General features: G+C 52.3%; 1 protein-coding gene across 1 annotated transcript; it reads right to left on the bottom strand.

The window, feature by feature from the left end:
* Nucleotides 1–223: 223 nt before the first annotated feature.
* On the bottom strand, nt 224–6108 carry LOC142596980 (E3 ubiquitin-protein ligase RBBP6-like). The gene is made up of 3 exons (XM_075727417.1): nt 5943–6108; nt 3509–3608; nt 224–308 (listed from the first exon to the last, which is right to left on the bottom strand). Exons 1-3 carry the CDS (start codon nt 6106–6108, stop codon nt 224–226), a joined length of 351 nt encoding a protein of 116 aa, XP_075583532.1.
* Between the last annotated feature and the right edge of the window lie 16294 nt (nt 6109–22402).

Genomic DNA, 22402 nt, shown 5'->3' with positions numbered 1-22402 from the left:
AGTGTTTAAAAACAACAGCTAAGTGATACAATGTGAAAATGGCAAAAAAATGCACTCCAGACAATTTGTATTGCAAGAATCAAAAAGCACACAACAACCGATACAAACATACAAACTATTATGCTGAATCAAATACATTCTATTTACAACATATACTCTGTTTTACTGCAAAAGAGATGAAATTACTGTTTGGAAAATTAATACAAGGCTACATTGTTTAGAATTAAGTGCCGTGTGTAGAAAAACAGTGCGAGACTGTGGTTTTACATACTGGTTTTGATGGTCCACGCACTGGCTCCGTTCGACTTCTGCAAGAAGAAATGGAGGTGATCAGAACTTAAAATAGAGCACGTACCTCCTGAAGATGAGGAAGTACAAGGAAATGCTTGAGATTATCACAGAGTGGTTTCTTCGTACATTTCCCTTCAAGAACGTACTACAAGGCAAGTAATGCATTTTTGAAGGCCTCTCCACCATTACAGCATACGGTCAGCATTCCCAAACATTAACCACTCTACCAGCAGTTTCTGCAATGTTTCCAGACAGAGGAATCAAAAGCTAATCTGCACGGCTAGTTTTCAACGTTACAACAGCAGTGCCATTCTTTCCTCGTCCCCACACACAGGGATTTAGTTGAGCTTTGATGCCAGCAGCATCTGTCCTCTCACTTTAGGGCAGCATTACAATACCAGGAGAGGGTGCCACCCAACCAGAAACGGAGGATGCATTCACAAGGCAGCACTGAGCATCCATACTTAAATTAACCCCCAAAACAAGGCCATGTTTATAAGCACAATGCTGTGGCGTCCACAATTACTCAGTAGTGCCTGAAAGCACTGCAACAACTGCTGCAGTAACATGCCCAAAGTTTACAGGCAGAGCCACACAAATTCAGGGTTTTTGGCTGGCAAGTGCATCACAGGCACCAGGATGCTGCTGTACTGTTTGTTCAAGACACACTGTAACTCATCAGTATACTTTATTTATGGGGAACCCACATCAGAAGGACATGGCAAAACCACAAGCTAATAACACCTACTAACTGTGGTGGAGAGGCCTATCTTTAAGAAGGCTGGAAAACATGACCATTCAAACAATGCTAATGTAGCTGATACACAACTGGACTCTGTGAATACAGAAATGACAGCAATAATGCTGTAGGCAGCATTGCATTTGAGTGTCTGTCATTTTAATCAATACGCCTGATTCTCTGTCCTCTCTAAATCTTAGGAATACAGAACTAAAACCTGGAGCACAGATATCAGCTTAGGGTAAAAACAGACTTAGAAAGAGAACTAGCAACAGTTGGCAACGTGCTAAACTGCTTCCTGCATTTCAGGTTTGGAAAGGATTAACTATTCCTTCATCGTACTCGCACAAAAGGCAATACACTTTGGGATATTGTTCTTTTTCTCTTGCCTGAAATGGATGTTGTCTTTAGGAAACTGATACGAATCCCTTATGAATGGAACTTCTTGTTTGCACGGTTCGCCAGCTGGCAACCCTTGGTCTTTCCTCTACAGCTAGGATGCAAAACCCCCAGCCTTGGGGCATAAGAATACCTGCCATATCCCACCCTCCCTCCCCCAAAGGCAAGAAAGAGTCAAACCCCAACAATCAGACACTTCTGAGATGGGAACAAGTTCTGAGTTCCCACTACGATGTGGCTCTGTCTTTACTATAAAAACAATAAAAGCAAACAGACATAGCAAGGAATCTCTCCAGACAGAGGAAACAGGATCTACATCCTGGGTATCAGCAAAATCAAGCCCCTGAACAAGCCCAAGAGTATCATCTTAAAAGTTACCATTGCTGCAGTTGGAACCCTGTGTCCCAGCAGGCCTGAACATGGAAGTTGACTTTGGGACAGATACATTCAGCTATCAGAAGTCCTGGTTAACAGGGGAGGTCCCTGATGACTGGAGGCTTGCCAATGTGACGCCCATCTACAAGAAGGGCCAGAAGGAGGACCCGGGAAACTACAGGCCTGTCAGCCTGACCTCGGTGCTGGGAAAGATTATGGAGCGGTTCATCTTGAGTGAACTCAACAGGCAAGTGCAGGTCAACCAGGGGATCAGGACCAGCCAGCATGGGTTCATGAAAGGCAGGTCCTGCTTGACCAACCTGATCTTTTATGACCTGGTGACCCACCTGGTAGATGATGGAAAGGCTGTGGATGTCATTTACCTGGACTTTAGCAAAGCCTTCGACACAGTCTCCCATAGTATTCTCCTTGGGAAGCTGGCAGCTCATGACTTCGACGGGCATAGTCTTCGCTGGGTTAAAAACTGGTTGGGTGGCCGAGCCCAGAGAGTAGTGGTGAATGGAGCTAAGTCCAGTTGGCAGCCGGTCACGAGCGGTGTTCCCCAGGGCTCTGTTTTGGGGCCAGCCTTGTTTAATATCTTTATCAATGATCTGGGTGAGGGGATTGAGTGCACCCTCAGTAAGTTTGCAGATGACACCAAGTTGGGTGGGAGTGTCAATCTGCTGGAGGGTAGGATGGCCCTGCAGAGGGACCTGGACAGGCTGGACCGATGGGCCGAGGCCGACTGTATGAGGTTTAACAAGGCCAAGTGCCGGGTCCTGCACTTCGGGCACAACAGCCCCATGCAACGCTACAGGCTTGGGGAAGAGTGGCTGGAAAGCTGCCTGGCTGAAAAGGACCTGGGGGTGTTGGTTGACAGCCAGCTGAACATGAGCCAGCAGTGTGCCCAGGTGGCCAAGAAGGCCAACAGCATCCTGGCTTGTATCAGGAATAGTGTGGCCAGCAGGAGCAGGGAGGTGATTGTTCCCCTGTACTTAGCACTGGTGAGGCCACACCTGGAATCCTGTGTCCAGTTTTGGGCCCCTCAATACAAGAAAGACATTGAGGTGCTGGAGCGTGTTCAGAGAAGGGCAACAAGGCTGGTGAAGGGTCTAGGGAACAGGCCTTATGAGGAGCAGCTGAGGGAACTGGGATTGTTTAGCTTAGAGAAGAGGAGGCTGAGGGGAGACCTTATTGCTCTCTACAACTACCTGAAAGGAGGTTGTAGTGAGGTGGGTGTTGGTCTCTTCTCCCATGTAGTTAGCAATAGGACAAGAGGAAATGGGCTCAAGCTGCGCCAGGGGAGGTTTAGGTTGGAAATTAGGAAAAATTTCTTTACAGAAAGGGTGGTCAAGAATTGGAAGAGGCTGCCCAGAGAGGTGGTGGAGTCACCATCCCTGGAAGTGTTCAAAAAACGGGTAGATGTGGCACTTTGGGACATGGTTTAGTCTAGTCTACCCTTGATTGGTTTAGTGTGGACTTGGTAGTGTAGGTTAATGGTTGGACTGGATGATCTTAAAGGTCTTTTCCAACCTAAATGATTCTATGATTCTATGATTACAATCTACCCCATGACAACAAAAATTAACAGTGGCTTTAACAACAAAGATGCAATCTGAATGCCTCTGTAAACTAATATATCCACAAAAGCAGCTAACACACTGAAAGCCCTAACAAAGGGTACAATGCTGTATGGATACTTACACAACACAGGTTTTGCTGGTACCTTTGACTCCTCCAACAGGGATTCTCCTAACAATCACCGATGAGTTCTTAGCAATCAGGGCATTATCATCTGTGTATTCTGAAAACAACACAAATGCAGACAAAAACTGTAGTCACTTTGTAAGAATGTATAGTACTATGACATTACACATCACTTCAGGGAATCCCTTCACAGGTATGAAAGCAAAACTTTAGAGGTAACATTGTGCTTTTAACATCTCAACACACTAACGGGACATTCCTAGGAGTCTTCAGATTTGGTCATCAAACACAAGCAGCAAAATCATTTCTGCTCTTTTAAAACAGTTTGTTGTTTGCCAACAGCACAATGGTCTCCAAGGTCACTCAGGACTGACAGAACACAGAAGACAGCCTGCCATCTGCATTAAGACCAGGTCAGAGGCCCAGCTGGGGTTTGTTGTTTACGTTGGTCTGTTGTATTTTGCCTGAGAAGCAGAATAGCACATGCTCCAAGTGTTTTCAGTCAGAATGTTACAGGGCAGGAAAGAGCATTCCAGAATCCTGAGCCCTCGAGTTTACAGTTCTTCCACAATCCTGTGAGAACATCTATTCCAAAAGACAGGTCAAGAAATTCAGATCAAATTAAGAGGAGGCAAGTTGAAATGCATCATTCCTGAGTACAGGCTTTTTGAAGAGAACTCTGCCTTTATAGAACATGCCTCTAGAGTAAGCATGGAAGAGGACACCCCTGCCCCCCCTGCTATTTAAAATAGGACCCAACCATCCAGTATAGCTTCCCAGCATCTTCAAAAGAGTCCATCAGATCATTTTTTCCACTGACATTTAAAATCCTGTTACCTTTTAGCGAGTTTAAGCATCTACATCTGATGAATAAAAACTGAAATTCATGGTTATGCATTTCAAGCAAAAATTTGGTATACGTATACATTACACTGAAATGTATTCTCTAGCTTTGCTCTGAAAACCACAGGGAGATTTTTGTGTTTTCACATGGAAAACACCCTTAAGAAAGCTTCAGGAAGCACCTCTGTCACTAATACACCAAGTTTAATATTTTAGACTCCTTTTACAAAGGTCAAAGGGCAACACAACCGACCTAGAGGAGGATCTGGTCACTGGTGAACAAGAGGGATGCTCTTTAAAGCATGACAGATACTCCTTCTTTAACCTCACCTTTAGGGAACACCACGCTTAACAGAACCTAGGGAAGCAGACACTTTTTCTTCACCGCATTCTGAGTACGGATGAAAACAAAGCAACACACTTTGTAAAACTGGTATGATGTATATTGCAGTAACACTTTATGGGGTAAAATCTTTATGAGCATCATTTTCTCTTCTAAAACTTTGCTTTCTGTTCCTCACCTTCTGTAACAGAATCCACGTTTGGCCTATTTCAAAACATTTTTTCTCCTGGGGATAATAACTGGGCTCCATCACAGTTTATGACCATCCATCAGTCTGGTTTTAAGGCTCTGTTTGACACAGACCCAACTATTCCAGTAGTGACGCCAGCCAGTTGGCCATTCAGCCTGCTAGCATTCATGAAGCTGACAGTACCTTAGCAATTGAAGACAAAATTCAGAGACCCTTCTGCAGAAAAGCCCTTCAGGCAAATTAACCATTTTTCAAAAGCTCTTGACAATTTCATTCAATAGAAATAGAAAAATTCAAGACTCCTGAAATGTATCTCTATCTACGCGTGTCATGCAATCCAATGGCACCCCTAGGACCCCTAACATTGTGCTCTTAAGTCTCTTCACAGACATTCTCCTGAACATAGTTTAAATATCTTGTCGTGGTTTAACCCCAGTCGGCAACTAAGCACCACAGAGCCGCTCACTCACCCTCCCCTCACACCCCACAGGGATGGGGGAGAGAATTGCAGGGGAAAAAAAAGTAAAACCCCTGGGTTGAGATAAAGGTGGTTTAACAGGGCAGCAGAGGAAGAGAAATAGTAATACTACTGCTACTAATGAGAAAAGAACACACAAAGCACAAAGTGATGCCCTTTGTGATGCTGTTGCTCACCACCCGCTGACCGATGCCCAGCCCATCCCTGAGCAGCAATCGCTGAGCCCCAGCCAACTCCCCCCACTTTCTATACTGAGCATGACGCCCTATGGTATGGAACAGCCCTCTGGCCAGTTTGGGTCAGCTCTCCTGGCTCTGCCCCCTCACAGCTTCTTCTGCACCTGGCAGAGCATGGGAAGCGGAAAAGTCCTTGACTGCCACAAACACTCCTGAGCAACAACTACAACATCAGTGTGCTATCAACATTATTCTCATGCTCTCATTCTCAATCCAAACCACAGCACCACACCAGCTACTAGGGAGAAAACCAACTCTGTCCCAGACAAAACCAGGACACATCTGCAGATAAACAGGGAGCTTTAGGTGCCCAAGGCCCCGCGCCCGCCACCCCCATGCACCTTTGTTGGTCTGGGCGTTGCTGATCTGCAGGTCGCAGTTGGTCGCCTTCAGCTTCTCGCGGCCCATGATCTGGCGCTTGAGGTCACACAGGGGGATGTGGAGGCCACTGAAGGTGACCGCATCATAGCTCAGCTGGGAGGAGAACTTGTAGTGGACGCACGGCATGCTCCTCCTCACAGCCCAGCGGGCGGCCACACGATGGGGAGTGGCCCCCGCGGCCCCGGCTCCTCCTCCGCTCCCTCTCTCACATGCAGCGCTCCCAGGCCCGACCGCTCGCTATGGCCACTCGGGCGCCCGGCCTCAGCATTCCACCCAGGGGTTTCCTGGATGACAAGTGCACAGGCTGCCTCCAGTGCCTCATGTCACCCAGCGTGTTACGGCAAAAGGCCTGCATCATGGGGGCACGGCAGCCCCACCCTCTTCCTCCTAACCCTGAGCTCTCCCTAAAGGCAATCGCCATTCCTCCACACCTTCTTCCAAAACCTTCCCGTCTACCACATCCACTGAGCGGGCAAGGGAGATTCTCCAGAAGCCCTTACGTGAAACCCATTCGAATAAGCCAGCCCGCTGGCCATTTTTTTCCTGGAGGGAGTTCATCCAGCCCTGCACACTGCTGCATAACGTGGATGTTTGCAGAGAGATTCACTTGCTTTTCTGCAGGAAGCCACAATCAAACTAAAGGTAATGGTAAGAGTTTGGCTGCCACTACGGGCCCAGAGCATCCTGATTGCTCTGAGTCATCTCCTCTGGGTCCCAGCCTTACTGGTTTACCTGAACAGCCCAATCCGGCACATGCTAACCCTTGCACAGGAAATCATCTGCATCATTCAGACTTACCTGAAGATTAGACTACCCTATTTGCACAACTACCAGGGCAATACTGGATAGGTGAAGAAAGGGCATTCCAGGATTTACCCTCCACCTGAGCTGAAAAGGGGATTCTAAGTGCATTAATACCTTCCGCACAGGTTAGAACCGCTATCTCTTCTGCCTCTGGAGGTCGTAGCTACTGATAGTTATGGGAAGAAGTGTTACAGCCCTCTGATGGAATGTGGCACTAAGTTCCCCCTGTCTGTAACAGCTTTTATCCCTCGTTTATGGGTTGCAAAACTAGAAAGAGCTATTGTGAATGTGTCAAGAGAATTAGAAAAAGCCATTAATGAAACCGCAGGGAGTATTACAGCCCTACAGGAACAAATCAACTTATCACCACAAATGCTAATACAGAATTGATTAGCCTGAGACCACCTTTTAGCAGCACAGGACACAGTGTGTGCATTGTTGAATCACAGCTGCTGGGCTGTTTATGTAAATCAAGACCAGAAAAATGAAACTGATTGAAAAAAAAGAAAAAGACTCATTTAACTGTATGACATGAAGTAAGGCACGGATCTTCCCTAAATCTCTTTGGCTGGTTAACCTCTTGGCTCCCAAGCTCAGGTAGAGGACTGTGAACTAAAAGGATTTGGGTTGTTGCATTCACTATCGTATTTTGCTTTGTAATTGTATGTGTGTGTTTATAGTGTTGTATACCTTATGCACTCAATTTCCGGCTTATAAAATGAATAGTATAGTGTGAGCCTGATGGTCCAAAGAAAAGGAAGTAAAATCTCATTCCCTAACTATTGTACCAATTAGTCTTTAGACTATGAACTTGTATGAACTTTCTTAAGATACATCGAGCTGACACCGTATACTGCACCGCCATGGTTCAGCCAGCGTGCCCAATGACCCCAGCTCTCTGCAAGGAGAAGGACAGCCCCCACCCTGAAGAACAAAGCACACCCCTGCACTGCCCAGATCATGCCAGCATCCCAGCCCCTCCCACACCTCTGGGAAACCCTCCCCTTCTCTGGCAGCAGAGACAAGGAGCTGCAGCAAGACCCACTCCAGGGACGTCTGGATCAAGAAAGCAGCAGATACATGATGACGACACAGAGACAGAGTTGCTTTGCAAAACAGCAGCGTGTGTGTGTGTGCGTGTTCAGTAACGATTTGTCAAATTGCGTTGGACCTCAATGCTTGAATGGTCTAAGAACCACGTGTCAGACCACATTCGGGCTGCGCCAGTTTGAATGGGACAGCTTGTGCGCACGAATGCAAGAATTCCTCTTGTAATGCTGTACTTTGCCTCCCAGCCTCTCTCGTCGGTCGGCACGGGCCACTTGCCAAATTTTCCTGACAGCTCCCCAGCATGGCCACACGGTACCAGCACTGGTTCCACCACACTTGGGTGCAGCATCTTCCCCCTCTGGGGCAGAGACGGGGAGGGAAAACACAAGCCAAAAGCACCCCATCCTCACTACCGGGGCGGGATGGGGCAGCACACATATGTCGGCATCGCAGGGCCACCGGTGGTGGCCCCATGCCTGCCCCTTGGAGAGGAAATTCACCTCCCCGCAGAAAGCATGCTTGGGATGGGAAACTGTTGGGGTGGGAAACAGGGCTGATGCAATCATGGTTGGGATGGGAAGCCATCATCGGGATGGGAAATCACCATTGGGATGGGAAACCATCATGGGTATGGATGGGAAACTATGGTGGGGATGGGAAATCAGCATTGAGGACAAAATCATCAGCAGGCAGGGAAATCATTGAGATGGGAAGTCGTTGTGGTATGACAAATCAAACCATCGCAAGGCTGGATGAAGCAGGTGCTGGCGGAACCATTGCCATGGGGACGCCCCCCCCCCACAATGCTGTTTATCCCCAACAAACCCCACACCGACCAACCGCCATGGCAGGTACAGCAGCAGGCTCCTGCTCCTCCTGGTGCTCCTGCCCCCCAGGTAACTCCCCAGACGGCTCTGCCCACCAATATCTCACCCCATCACCCCTCTTTGCTTCCCCCAACAGGGAGGTTCCCTCTCCGCCTGCCCATGGCATCGGAGGTATCCAGCATCACATTCACCACCCCGGCCATGCTGCCACCGGTCACTGCCTGTGTGCTGCCTTCTGTCCCGGGGCTGACACTGTCCTCTGAGCCTGCCCAGCTCCACACTGTCACCTACCAGCTGGCCCAGGGCAGCGTCTGCCAGGGAGTGCCAGGGCCCCTGGGGGCCCCGGGGCAGGGGGTGCAGCTCCATCACGCGGTGCCGCTTCCCCCCGGGGTGCAGCTCCCCCCCGTGGTGCAGCTCCCCCATGGGGTGCAGCTCCCCACCGTGGCTGCTCCCTTGCCCTCTGCCTACAGCTGGGGACAGCCGGTGGTGACAGGGATGCTGCTGCCCCACCAGCTGATGGAGCTGGGGATGGGGGCCATGGTCAAGGGGCAGCCCCTGAACCCCAACAGTTCCTGCTCGCTGCACGTCCCTGCCTGCCCCACCGCCCTGGCCCCCCGCCACCCCACGGCTCAGCTCTGGGTGCAGGGCCCCCCTGTGCTCCACACCCTGCCTGGCAGCACCCAGAAGCCATCGGAGGCCGCCAACAAGGACGCAGCGGCCATTGAAGATGGTGACCCTGCTGCCAGCCCCCACCAGCGTGCCCTGGCTCCGCTCACCAGCGGAACTGCAACAAAACCCAAAGGTGAGGTTTGGGGGGTAGCAGAGCCTGCAGGTGGGCGGCCAAGCTGAGGAAACCCTGCATCACCCTGGGGTTGGGTTGCCTTTGTTTGCTATTTCAGCAGTGGTGACCACCCCGGCAGCCCCAGGGAAGCCCACGGAGCTGTCCAAGCAGGGGCCATATGCCTTCACCAAAGGGATTCCTGAGCAGGTACAGAACACCACCGCCAACTATATGCTCACCTGGCTCAACAACATGGACAGCGAGGACACTGTCCCTGATGTCCCTGACAGCCCCAGCTTGACTGACTTCCTCCACCAGCTCCCCAGCCTCTCTGAGTATGTGGCAGATGGCGGCTGCCCCAAAGAGCAAGCAGCGGTGGCGGGTCTATGGGACAGCAAGGACACCGTCTCTGATGTCCCTGACTTGTCTGCTTTCCTCCAGGAGTTCCCCGACCTCTCCGAGTACGTGGCGGAGGGCGGCTGCCCCAAGGATTGAGTGGTGGCGGCAGGGCTGGGGGACAGCAAGGACACCCACCCTCATATCCTTGATTTCCCCAACAGCCTCACCACCAACGCTTTCCTCATTGAGTTCCGTGAATTCTTGGAGGACACGGCGGACAGCAAGTGCCACCAAGACCAAGCGGTCGTGGTGCGGCTAGGGGACAGCGAGAACACCACCTCTGCTGCCAGTGTCCCCAGTTTGACCACCAAGGTCCCTGACCTCTCCAAGTACGTGGCAGAGGGAGGCTGCCCTGAGGAGGGAGTGGTGGTGGTGGGGCTGGGGGATGGTGAGGACACCATCTCCGATGTCCCCAACATCCCCAACTTGACCTCCTCCCTCAACAACCTCCCCCACCTCTTGGACTACAGGGCAGAGGGCGGCTGCAGCAGACAGCGAGTGGCGGCGGTGATGCCCCCGGCTGCCCCCCGGTGCCATCCGCCCCGCATGGACCAACTGCTGGAGGAGGCACTGTGGAGGCAGCCCCGGGTGCTTTTGACCCGCTTGCCACTGCCGCCGGGCACCGTATCCTGCCAAATGGTGGCCAGCTCAGGAGAGGCGGGCGGCAAGAAGGCCAAGCGCTCCGTACCAGCCAGCACCTGCAAGACGCAACATGCAAGAGTGAGTGCCCCACGGGACACCATCCCACCAAAGAAAAAGAAGATGGTGGTGGTGTGCCGGGTGGCCAAACACTCAAATATTCTCTTGCAGAGGAAGATGGACGGGGACGGCGATGCAGCAGGCGGCAGCGGGCAGCAGGCAGGAAGCAGCAAGCGGAGAGCATCCGAATCCAACAACGTCCCCGCCAAGCAACCTAGAACCCGGGGCGATGCCAGGGGTAAAGGTCCTTTGTGCAGCAGGAGGGGACAGGTTTAATGCAGCCAGTCCACCAAAACCCTGCAGCATGGAGTCCTTAAACCATGGGCCTGGGGCTCCGGCCCCGCGCCCAGCCCAGGGACCCTCCCCCAGCCCAGTCTACTGAACTGTGCGGCTGCTAAAAGGAACCACCGCCCCGAAACAGCATCCCCACCGCGGCCTGGTACCAACACCCCTGCTACCGCCATCTCTGCCCCTTCCTGCCGCTGACAGCCCCACTGCCAGCATCCCCACCGCAGGCGGGAAACAGCGTCCCTAGGAACAGCATCCACACCACAGGGCTGAGGACACCCCGCAACGACCTGAGGGCACTTGCTGAGCTCCATCCAGAGTTTCCACCCGCTGGGGCAAAGAGTGAAGGTGGTGGGGCTGGGACACCAACTGCCCGACCTGGAGCCACAGCCCGGCCCCAGCGTGACCCCCAGACTCCCCAAGACCCTGCCCACGGCCCCGAGATGCAGCGTGGCTGACTCCAAGCCCCTGCCTCAGGCAGGAAGGAGACAGCACTGGAGGCAGCATCGAGCAGCAAGGCACACACTGGGGCTTCTGCCAAACCCAAGCAGCCAAGCTGGCTGCGCCTGTCGCCCATGGTGGGCCAAACCCCACGCGAGGGGCTGCCCCAGCACCTGCACATGCTGCCGTGGCTGCCACGCACCCCCACCCACCCCGTGCTGGCCCTCGGGGGCCTCACGGCTGCGCCCACCCCACTGGAGGAGCAGGAGGAGTTGGTGCTCATCACACCCCAGCAGCGGCCCGAGCGCGAGCGCAGGAAGAAGCTGGCCAGGAGCAGTGGCAGTGGGCGGCGCTGCACATGTCACTGGGCCAGCTGCAGTTTTTGTGCAGAGCGAGATCAACATGGAGATAGCCGACAGCAATGGCTACCCATAGCCACCGGTCCAGCACAGTCCCCCGCAGCACCCACACGCAGGGGGAGATCCGGAGGCAGAGACCTGCACCCACCTGCTCCAGCCCCAGCCCCAGCCCTCTCCCACATCCCTGCTTCTTCCTTATTTTATTAAAAGTGTTGGCTGTTCGCTTTGCAGCGCCTCTCTCTGCCTGCGGTCATTTGCTCAGTGGGAGGTGGGGCACGGGGGCTAACACAGCCCCTTCCCACCCCACAGATGCCTGAGCTGGGCTGGGGATGGCCACCGAGAGGGTGGGGAGAGGGGGCATCACTCCGGGTGGTGGGCGCCCGTGGGAGAAACCACGCTGATTTGCACCAACGCCGGGAGGATGGAGGCCTCCATCACTGCCCCAGCACCAGCATCACAGCCGGTGAGCCAGATCCGGCCCTGGCAAGGAGCTGCGGCCACCCCAGGGGGCCAGGCAGGGACTGGCTGAGCGCGCAAAACGCAGCTGGCACCTGGCCGGCGAGTGGCCATAGCTGCGTGGGCTCACACAGTGAGATCCCGGAGCTTGTGCTGCATCGGCTGCCCAGCTCGCTCCCACCCCTCTACGGCCTTGTCCGGCGCTGCCTGGACCTCACCCAGCAAAACCCCCTGCCCACAGCTGAGCCCCAAGACGGTGTCACAAAGAATTCGCAACCGGCCCATGCCGACCAAGGCGAGAGGCCAGGATGCAAAGTATACAATTAGAGGGGCAAGTACTTTTTCATCTGCGTGCCATGTCCCAGCCCAACTGGGGCACTCCAAATGTGCTTTTACACAGCCTTCTTATACCCTTCCATTGTTCACGTACAAGACAACTTGACTCTTCACTAGCACCCACGCTCCCAATTACTAATCCTAGCCAAACTTTGCAAAGCAACTCTGGCTTTGCAGCATTCTCGCCGCTTGTCTATTCATCCAGATGTCCCTGGAGTCAGTCTTGCTGGAGTTACTGATCTATGATGCCAGACCATGCTGGGAACCTTTCAAAGACGTCTCAGAGAGGCTAGGACGCTGGCATTATCTGGTTGACCTGGGCTATCCTTTAGCCTTCATGGACAGCTCTAAGCTTCCCAGATGCAAAGTCCTTCTTCCCAGGGACAGGCTGGCCTTTCCTTTGTTTCACTTCAGCATGAGCAATATCAGAGTCTCCAAGGAAAACTCCACTACCTCCTCACATTACAGAGTCTCACTTGACATCATCATATATATCTACAAAGTTAACACACTTCCATACTATAAAGACTGGTTGATTAAATAATTGGGGAAGGGAATTGTCAGAACGTGCCCTGTGGGTCCCACCAGCCAGGGCCCCAAAAACCCACTGACAGGGGGACGGAGAGCCAGCAAGGATGCCACCCGGGGAGGATCGGTCTCCTTGAGTGACTACATTTGCCGCTGCAAATCACAAATTCCCCTGCAGCACTCAGGGCATTTCAGCGTCCCTGGAAGAGCCATCCCGTGGCGTTTCATCTCACTTCATCTCTGCCATTCCCTAGACCAACATGGCTGACCAGCAGCCCCGTGCCCCACGACTACGGCTGCCGGCATGCCGCGGGGAGCTCCTTCCTGCTGTCTGACCCTGCAGGTGCACAGAAAGTTGGGAGGGGACACAGCCGGGACAGCTCACCCCAACTGACCAAAGGGATATTCCAGACCATATGACATCACGCCCAGCAATAAAACTGGAGAGGAACGGTGGCAGGGGGGGGGCCACCTTTTGGCAAAGTGTCTCAAGGAAATGTTTCTAATACTCTAGAATGGTCAGACTAAGCATGGTAATCTCACTCCATGTTCTAGCTCTGCCACACGTTACCTCTTCTTTTTTTTTTTTCCCCTCCATTCACCAAAAGGCTGCCACTTCTTTCTGAATGCAAGATGAGTTACATGGGGTTATACAGACAGCCCATGGAAAATGGAGAAATGACTCTGGGATCACATCTATCCCCATTCCTTGGCACTCCAACACTCCTTTCACGCTCCTTTCCTTGCCAGCAGTCAGGCCTTACGCACTCTGTGCAACACATACAAGATGACGACTTCGCCAGACACCGCCCAAATCAGCTCCTGCTTGAGTTCTCATCAGCTCAACTCCTGCCGCAACCTTTTCTCTCCTTACATGCACTCCTGCCACATTCTCACTCACTCAGAAAGCTCCTACAAGCATCATCTCACTCACTGCCTTCATCGCAACTAACAGTCTCCTTAACACCGTCCCGTTGTTCCCCTCACTTCACACATCAGTTAATGCGGCCTTTCATGCCTTAGCCTCCTCCCTCATGCTATTTCCCACCGAGTACCACGACAACGGCTCCTAATTACACGTCCTGACAGCAGCTTCCACTGACTGTCACCTGCTACACACCAACAGGAACAGCACTGTCTTCTCCCATCGCCATCCCCATGCTCGCGAAGAGCTGTTCACACACCCTGGCAGACGGCCTTGCTACCTCAAAATCCTTGCTCTGCTGCTCAAGGCCATGAAAACTGGCATGCTACAGCTGGACCCACATCACTCTTCCTCATTCCAGGTGACACTGCCCATTTCTGGATATTCCCACCTGCCCACAGACATCTCTTCTTTTCAATCTTGTAAGCATCTTGGAAAAGCACACTTTTTAAAATTTTTTTAACACCTGCTTTGACCTTGCTACAGTACAGGCTCAGAGTCCATGACTATGGCTGGTAATGTCTGTAGCAATACAGAGTTGTGTAGGGATGAAAAATACCCAGTGGTTCAGCTCATTTCAGCTGTTTAAGCCAAGGCTTTTGGCTAGAACACAGCCAAGAACATTTAAAACCAGAACTAACCTACACTCCCTCCTTCACTGGCACCTCTTTCTTCATCAGTTTGTTGCACTTCCTTAGTTCCTGGGGAGTACATATCAAGATGTTCCTGTTTAAAAGAAACATCAGTCACACAGAAAACCTGCCACTCACATACATGGTGCCCACACAGTAGCATTATCAAGGCCCTGCATATACACAAAAGACTAAATTAATGAACCAGGGAGGAGAGAGCAGAACGAGTGCTCTGGCACCTGCGATTAGTAACAAGAATTTCTGCTCTGACCTGGGGCTTAGTCAATGTTCAAGTACAGTACTGATCCACTAACAAAACTGAGCCTACCACGTAATCCCAGGTGCCATATACACCCTGCCTTCTTCCATTGCCTCCTGCCGATGAAATGTTTTCCAGGCTCTTCCACCTCATCGCAGCTTAGATACCTGCACTCTGGCTCAGGGCTGACTCGGGGAACTTCTCAGTGCTTTAATTTTGCGTTGGGCTTGATACAAGCACGAGGCTTCTTCCTTCGCCTTGGCCCCCAGCAAGTGGCAGGCTTGCAAGTGCTTTGATGGAACTAAGCTTGGACACCTACCACAGACTAAAACCCAAGCAAACAAAAAGCCCAGAGAAACCGTGTTGGAGAGTAGCAGAAATAAACATCAGGGCTGAGCACTGTTTAACACACAGGGTTTAGAGTTTTGGAGACGGGAGCTCCCAACAGACTTGGCTCTTTGAATGGAAACATCCTTTAGCTCTTGATCCTGACAGAAATACTACAGACTGCCCCCACCTCTACTTTGCAGTTGCCTGAAGTGTTTGCTTGTCCACATCCAGTTCTCTTCCATGCTTACAAAGTATGTTGAACCAACCGCCCGACCCGGAGCCCCAGCCCGGCCCCAGTGTGCCCCCCAGACTCCCCAAGACCCTGCCCGTAGCCCCAAGACCCTGCCCGTAGCGCCAAGACCCAGCTCAGGGACGGCTGACTCCAAGCCCCCACCTCATGGCAGGAAGGAGATGGCACCAGAGGCGGCATTGAGCAGCAAGGCACGCACCGGGGCTGCCGCCAAACCCAGGCAGCTGAGCTGGCTGCGCCTGTCGCCCACGGGGGGCCAAACCCCACGCGAGGGGCTGCCCCAGCACCTGCGCATGCCACCGCAGCTGCCACGCACCCCCGACCACCCCATGCTGGCCCTCGGGGGCCTCGCAGCTGCGCCCACCCTACTGGAGGAGCAGGAGGAGTCGGTGCCCATCTCACCCAAGCAGCGGCCCAAGCGCAAGCACAGGAAGAAGCTGGCCCAGGAGCAGCAGCAGCGGGCGGCCCTGCACATGTCACTGGGCCAGCTGCAGTTTTTGTGCAGAGCGAGATCAACATGGAGATAGCCGACAGCAATGGCTACCCATAGCCACCGGTCCAGCACCGTCCCCCATAGCACCCACGCGCAGGGGGAGATCTGGAGGCAGAGACCTGCACCCACCCACTCCAGCCCCAGCCCCAGCCCTCTCCCACATCCCTGCTTCTTCCTTATTTTATTAAAAGTGTTGGCTGTTCGCTTTGCAGCGCCTCTCTCTGCCTGCGGTCATTTGCTCAGTGGGAGGTGGGGCACGGGGGCTAACGCAGCCCCTTCCCACCCCACAGATGCCTGAGCTGGGCTGGGGATGGCCACCAAGAGGGTGGGGAGAGGGGGTATCGCTCCGGGTGGTGGGCGCCCGTGGGAGAAACCACGCTGATTTGCACCAACGCTGGCAGGACGGAGGCCTCCATCACCGCCCCAGCACCAGCATCACCGCCCCGTCACACAGCTTCGCTTCACTGACAGCAAGACCAAGACTGACCTCTGGCCCATGGGAGCAGGTTCTTGACATTGGGTTTGCCATCAGGCCCACTTCTTCCTTTCTGCTCTTGATTTTCTTCACGAGGTCACGAGGCAAACAGCTCTCCTCCGCATGAAGATTCTGATCGCAGCTCTGAGAGGAAAGGATGTGGAACACCAGGCATTAAACACAGGCGCCACAAATACTCTGCATCAATCATCGTTAAAAATGTGATGTTCTATGTAAATCCACTGCAATATTAATGTTGTCATTTGTCATTAAGACCTGTGGCTTAAACCTGGAGATTTTCCCAAAAAATAAAGTGTGAAACTATACTATTGTATAGCTCCTCATTTACCAACAACAGATGGGAGGCACCTGTTGATTTTTTTTTAGAGATTAAGATTCAGTTTTACAGCATGTGTTATAACTGCTCTTGTAAGTAAAAGGCCTCTTTTCCCTACCTTTAGGCATACTAATTTAAATTATCAGGTTTAAATTTTCAGAGAGAAAAACCTTTAACTGCAAAAAGGGACATGGACCCAGCAGCGCAGAGCAGTGCCATGTGCAAACCACCACCCTACACACAGGGAAAGCACAACAAGTCAGATGTGGTACCGAATAATGCCAAAATAATGGCTCTTCACATCAGTTCTCTCTGTCATCAGCTTAGTCCTTTTAGTCAGACACAGAAATCAGAAGTGATTTCTTCTTCTTTTGCTGAAGTAGACTTTTAAGTAGATATTGCCAAAGAATGCAAAAACAACCAAAAAATGTTAAAGTAGGTTTCCCGTTAAGTCCACTACCTCTCACAAAACAGACAAATGGCTTCAAGAGATGCCTGCAAAGAAACTACATATGGAAGAGAACCCTGATAACTCCGGTACAAGCAGTCAATGTGGAAATGGCAGCACTGTCCCTCCTCCTGCTCTTCCTACGAGCTCTTCGCCAGCCATGTGAAGAGGCAAAACCAAGGATGATGGAATCAGATCTGACAAGAAATTCACCCCCCACTACCCAAAACGATCAAGAAATCTATTTGAAATACAGATTCACATCCACTAGCATGGATGATGAACCTCGTCCTAAGCACACGTTGTGCCTTGAGACAGGAGCTAAGGACTGCATGAAGTCACCACCACGAGCAGACGTTCAAACCTGAAGCATCCACAACACCCAGGCAAACCTCCACTATTTTGTCAGCAATGCTTCAAGTCACACGAAACTCAGTGCAGGACTTTACAAAATGTCACCAAAATTAATGACAGCAGCCTCTTTGCAGATTGCTTACTCAAAAGCAAAAACCAAAAAGCTATGTACCCTTGGGGAAACCCTTGTCCTTCTGTGCAGCTGGTGTATTCCCAGGGCTCTTCCTCAAGGCAGGAGAAATGACCATGCATTTGGAAGTCCACACAAACTCAGAAGCACATTTAGTCCTCTGGCAGTCATTACCGATGGGCCAGAAGTCCTCTCACCCCTCCCCAGAACTGCCCCTTAGTCATCTGGCAGTCATTCTCCATGGACCGCAAGTCCTCCATACCTACCTACCTGGCAACCTACCTACCGACTTGCCAGAAATGAGTCAGAGCACACCAGAGGTGACACTGCCTGACATGAAGTAGACATATTAGACCAGAAATGATGGTTTCAAGACAGAAAACACAACACAGTCCACCATAACAGCAAAAAAACAACCAGAAGAAACATCGCACACAAACCAAAGGCCCCATTCCAAACCCTAAAATCGCAAACAAACTGAAAAAAAAGGACTCTCCACAAAAAAAGACCACACAGAACACAAGGTAAGGTAAAAAAAACCTAACCCCAGGAACCAGGGACAACAAACCCAGATTCTCTCCTAACAGTAACACGCTTTAATTGTAACTTGCTTAAACTCTAGCATAACCCTGTCGCCCCATAACCCTAGCACACTGTAGCCCTAAGATATCAGAAAGCGGAACACAAACTCCCTGGAGATCTCTGCCAGGGCCTTCAGGTGGCCCCGGATCTCAGACATCATAACTCTGAAGTGGGAGTGAGATGGAGCCACCAGATGTCACCAGCATCCATCTTCACACACTGAAAAAGTGCCCAGGTTAAATGCTCCTGGGGAGAAAGGCTGAGGCACTCGGAGACTTTGAACCAGCCATCCATGACCACAGGGCTTCAGCTCATTGTTTCTGTGCCACAGCCACCAGGCAGATGACCCCATCCTACCTGCAAGACCCCTTGAGGCAGCCGTACTCAGCGCTGGGTGGCTGGATACAGCCTTTGCTCTATCGGGAGGTGCTTCTTGGGAGCAGGATCTCTCACGGGGTCACTGGGAAACCCTCCTCAGGCCTGGAGGCCTGAGAAACATCTCTGTGCTGCTCCGTATCTCACCAAAACCAGGGGCAGAGGAAGGCTGTTCTGGTGGCCTCCAAGAGAACCAGCTCACCTGGGCTGCTCTGTGGCCACCGGCTGCCTTGGCTGTCAGGCGGGTCTCAGTATTGCTCTGCGATCAGCTGTCACCTCCCTGCAGGACGCTCTCCAGCACATGGTACATCTCCACTTGCTCACCCTGGGGACAAAGATCAAAAAAGAGTGTGGTGGTACATCTCCCCCCGCCGTTTTTCTGTTGTTTTTCCCCTTTACTTCGGCTGCTTTACAATCTCAGGAATTCCAGGCCACAGCTTTTGTGTAGCGAGTTGGTCAGTTAAGCGCCCCTTAATTGTACCAGAAACTCCTACATGGCTGGAGCAGAGAGCGGCTCTGTCCTTATCAAGATTCGTATTATGGCTAACGAGGAGAATGAGAACAAACAGCTACCGCAGACAGCCTTGAAACAGAGTGGTATCATCGCTGCTAGAATTCCAGCAACAAGCCGACCCGAATTGTGGCTCGGATGGAAATTTACTGGTGATTAAAGTCAATCATCTCACAATCCTATAAACGGCAGTCCTAAGTGAGGCCCTTTGAGCTCTCCTGGACCGCTGCAGGCCGCACCAGCATCTCCCTCCGATCAAAATGTCTCTGAGAGTCAGCAAAAACTAGCAGACTCCGAAAGTCTGCTGCTACCAGAACTCCATTGCCAGAGATCGACAATGGAGCCTGGGCTGCTGATATTCTTCACTCCTTGAGACTCTACTCTCACCCGTTGAGAAATGCCAAGGCATTAGACGTGAGTATTTCACTAAACTCGAGGGGAATTTTTAACAGGTATACTATTTTAACAGGTATACTATTTTCATACATGCATTTATAGTTGTAAGTGTGCACGCATGAATCAATTTAAGTAGTTTTATAGATGTATGATTTAATTTTAAAAGGAGTTTTATATTGCTGTACTATTCTTATAGCATTACTCTCCTAAACTGTTGACCAAGTCTGAGACTAAGAGTGGGCCCAGCCGCACCTGGGCTCCTCTCTGAGAAGGAGTTTAGAAAGCAAGGGGGTCTAGTCTAAACCTCGTGACTCAACGGGAGCCCCCCCCCCCTTGCTTTTATTCCATATATACACAATGCTTTTATGAATTGTTTTAACTTGTTGTGATTTAATTCTCTTTTATGTGCTTCTATGTAGTAATAGAGTGAACCTTGCCATCTTCGAATCTGTAACTAAGTCACTGTTTTGATCAATTTTGTCTAATCACTTTGTTAATCATTGATGATTGAGTGCTATTGAAAATATTATAATCAAATTCTGCAATTCGCTACAAGTAAATTCTAACTTTTACTAAATCAAACTGTGTAAAGTCACTCATTCATAGTGAATCGATATAATCAGCAGGATTCACAAACCTGCATTCGTGACAGAGAGCGATGGCGTTTGCTTTGTCCCCGTTCCCAGGGTGCCACAAGAGACCTGCCACCCCCAAATCACACGCTGGGTGCTGTGGACACAACGTTGGTACAAGCTGCAGACGTGGGTCAGGACGGCTGTGGGGAGCAGGCAAGGCATTCTGCGGTGTCCCCGGTCCTGGCAGAAAGCAGAGCTGGAGAGAACAGCGGGGGAAGCCCAGGGCGGACGGCGCTGGGGCCCAGCAGGGTGCAGCACCCACAGAAATGCCCGGCTCCTTGAGCCTTGGCCCCGGGGCTGCAGCACGGGGACAGCACCGGCTGCGACTTTGCTGGGAAAAGCCAGGCAGGGGGGACCCTCACACCCCACACGGGTACCCAGACCTGGGATTTGACAACCGGTCCCTCTGCCCATCGCTGCCATGGCATCCAGAAAGCAGCGCCGCTGGCCCTGGCATGGTCCGGAGCCATCTCCTGATGGATGAGTCTTTAATCAGCAGGTCTAAAGAGAGGAGAAATTGTCCCCCATTAACCCGTGCTCAAGGTTTTGCAGGCAGGAGGGTTTTTTGAGCTGCCTGGTGGTGCTGCTCCTGGGGAGCGCTCAAGAAACAAGGCGGCTGCCTGTACCTGCAGGCAGGCGGTGGAGCGTGCACAGCGGGAGCGAGCGGTGGTTTGCGCGGCTGTTGAATGGATTCAGGCTTGAAATGTGTCCAGCCTGGTATGCCTGGTTCCTTTTTCCTTGCAAGTTGAATTTAGAGCCTAAATAGTATTATTTTAAAAGCAAAACCAACAAGCAAACCAACAAAAAACCCAAAGCTGGGTGACTGTTTTCCTCCCAGCTGGGCTTTTCTCCCCACTCCTGGCCACTCTGCAAGGTGATGCCAATTATTAGGATGCAGGATTAGGCCCAAGGGCAGGGCTTTTGCAGGCAGCACATTCCTTGAGGCCCCCAGTAATGCAGTTCTTGGGGACTGCTCAAGAAATGGGGACAGTTGCCCATCATTGCTCTTTTGTGTCCCTCCCCATTGCTCTCTGTCCGTCTCCCTGCCCCCATTTTTTAATTCCTCCCTCTCTGTCTTTAGCCCATTGCTATTTTTTTCTTTCTTTTTCTTTCTCTGTCTGACTCCCTGTCTGTATTTTCTAATTCCTCCTTCTCTGTCCTGTTGCTATTTTCTTCTTTCTCTACATCTCTCTCATCTTTTCTATTGCCCTCTCCTGCTTCCTGGCTTTATTCTTCCTCTCTGTCCTGCAGCCTGTCCCCTCTTTCCTGCCTCTCTCCCCTGCTCAGCTGCCTCTGCTTCTCCCTTCTCTCTGGGCCTCCACCCTGCTCGCCAGCCCGTTTTGCTCCTCCTCCACCTCCATCCTGGAGGCCATTGCTCTACTGTCCTTCTCCACCTGCTTATCCTGATCCGCATCCCTCTGGCTCTCAGTCTCTCTGGATTGTTTCCCATCCTTCCCTTGCTCTCTGTCCAGCGCTCTCTCCCCTTCCTTTTCCCTCGCACCCTTTCCCCTTTCTCCCGCTGTCCTGATCCCTGTTCCGTTTCTCTCTCTCTCTGCTCTCCTGCTGCCTTTTCTCTCTCTCTGCTGCCCCACCCTGCTCCCTCACCCTGCCTGTGTCTGTGCACCCCTCTGTCCTCCTTCCTGCCCTTCTCCTTCTCTCTCTCCCTGTCCTGCTGCTTAGCGCTGTTTTCTTTCCTGCACCTCTCCAGCCCCTTGCCCTCCATCTCTTTCCCGCTCTACCCCTGTGCCAGCTCCTCACCAGTATTTTTCCTTCCTCCACTCCCTGCTCAGCTCCTCCCCTGTTCTCCTCGTCCCTCTGTCCGTCTCCCGTCCCTCTCTCCTCCCATCCCTCTCCGGCCACCCCACCACCCTGCCCCACCCCTCTCTGCTGCTCTCTCCCTCTCTCCTCCTCCTCCTCCCGGCTCCACCGGGACTCCAGGGCCGGGCCCGGGGCAGCCCCGGGGAGGCGGCAATGGGGCCTTGGGGGGAGCGGGGCCGGCCCCAGGGACGGTGTCCCCGCAGGGTCAAACAGCAGGACAGAGCGCCCGCAGTACGCCGGGAGCTGTAGTCCTGGGGCATGGGGCTGCTGAGCGGCCATGTTGGTTCCCAGGGCACGCCGGGAGCTGTAGTCCTAGGGCATGGGGCTACTGGGAGGCCATGTTGGTTCCCAGGGCACGCCGGGAGCTGTAGTCCTGGGGCACGGGGCTGCTGAGCGGCCATGTTGGTTCCCAGGGCACGCCGGGAGCTGTAGTCCTGGGGCACGGGGCTACTGGGAGGCCATGTTGGTTCCCAGGGCACGCCGGGAGCTGTAGTCCTGGGGC

The sequence above is a fragment of the Pelecanus crispus genome, unplaced genomic scaffold (assembly GCF_030463565.1).
Source record: "Pelecanus crispus isolate bPelCri1 unplaced genomic scaffold, bPelCri1.pri SCAFFOLD_31, whole genome shotgun sequence".
Classification (NCBI taxonomy): domain Eukaryota; kingdom Metazoa; phylum Chordata; class Aves; order Pelecaniformes; family Pelecanidae; genus Pelecanus; species Pelecanus crispus.
This window is presented reverse-complemented; position numbering and strand designations above follow the sequence as displayed.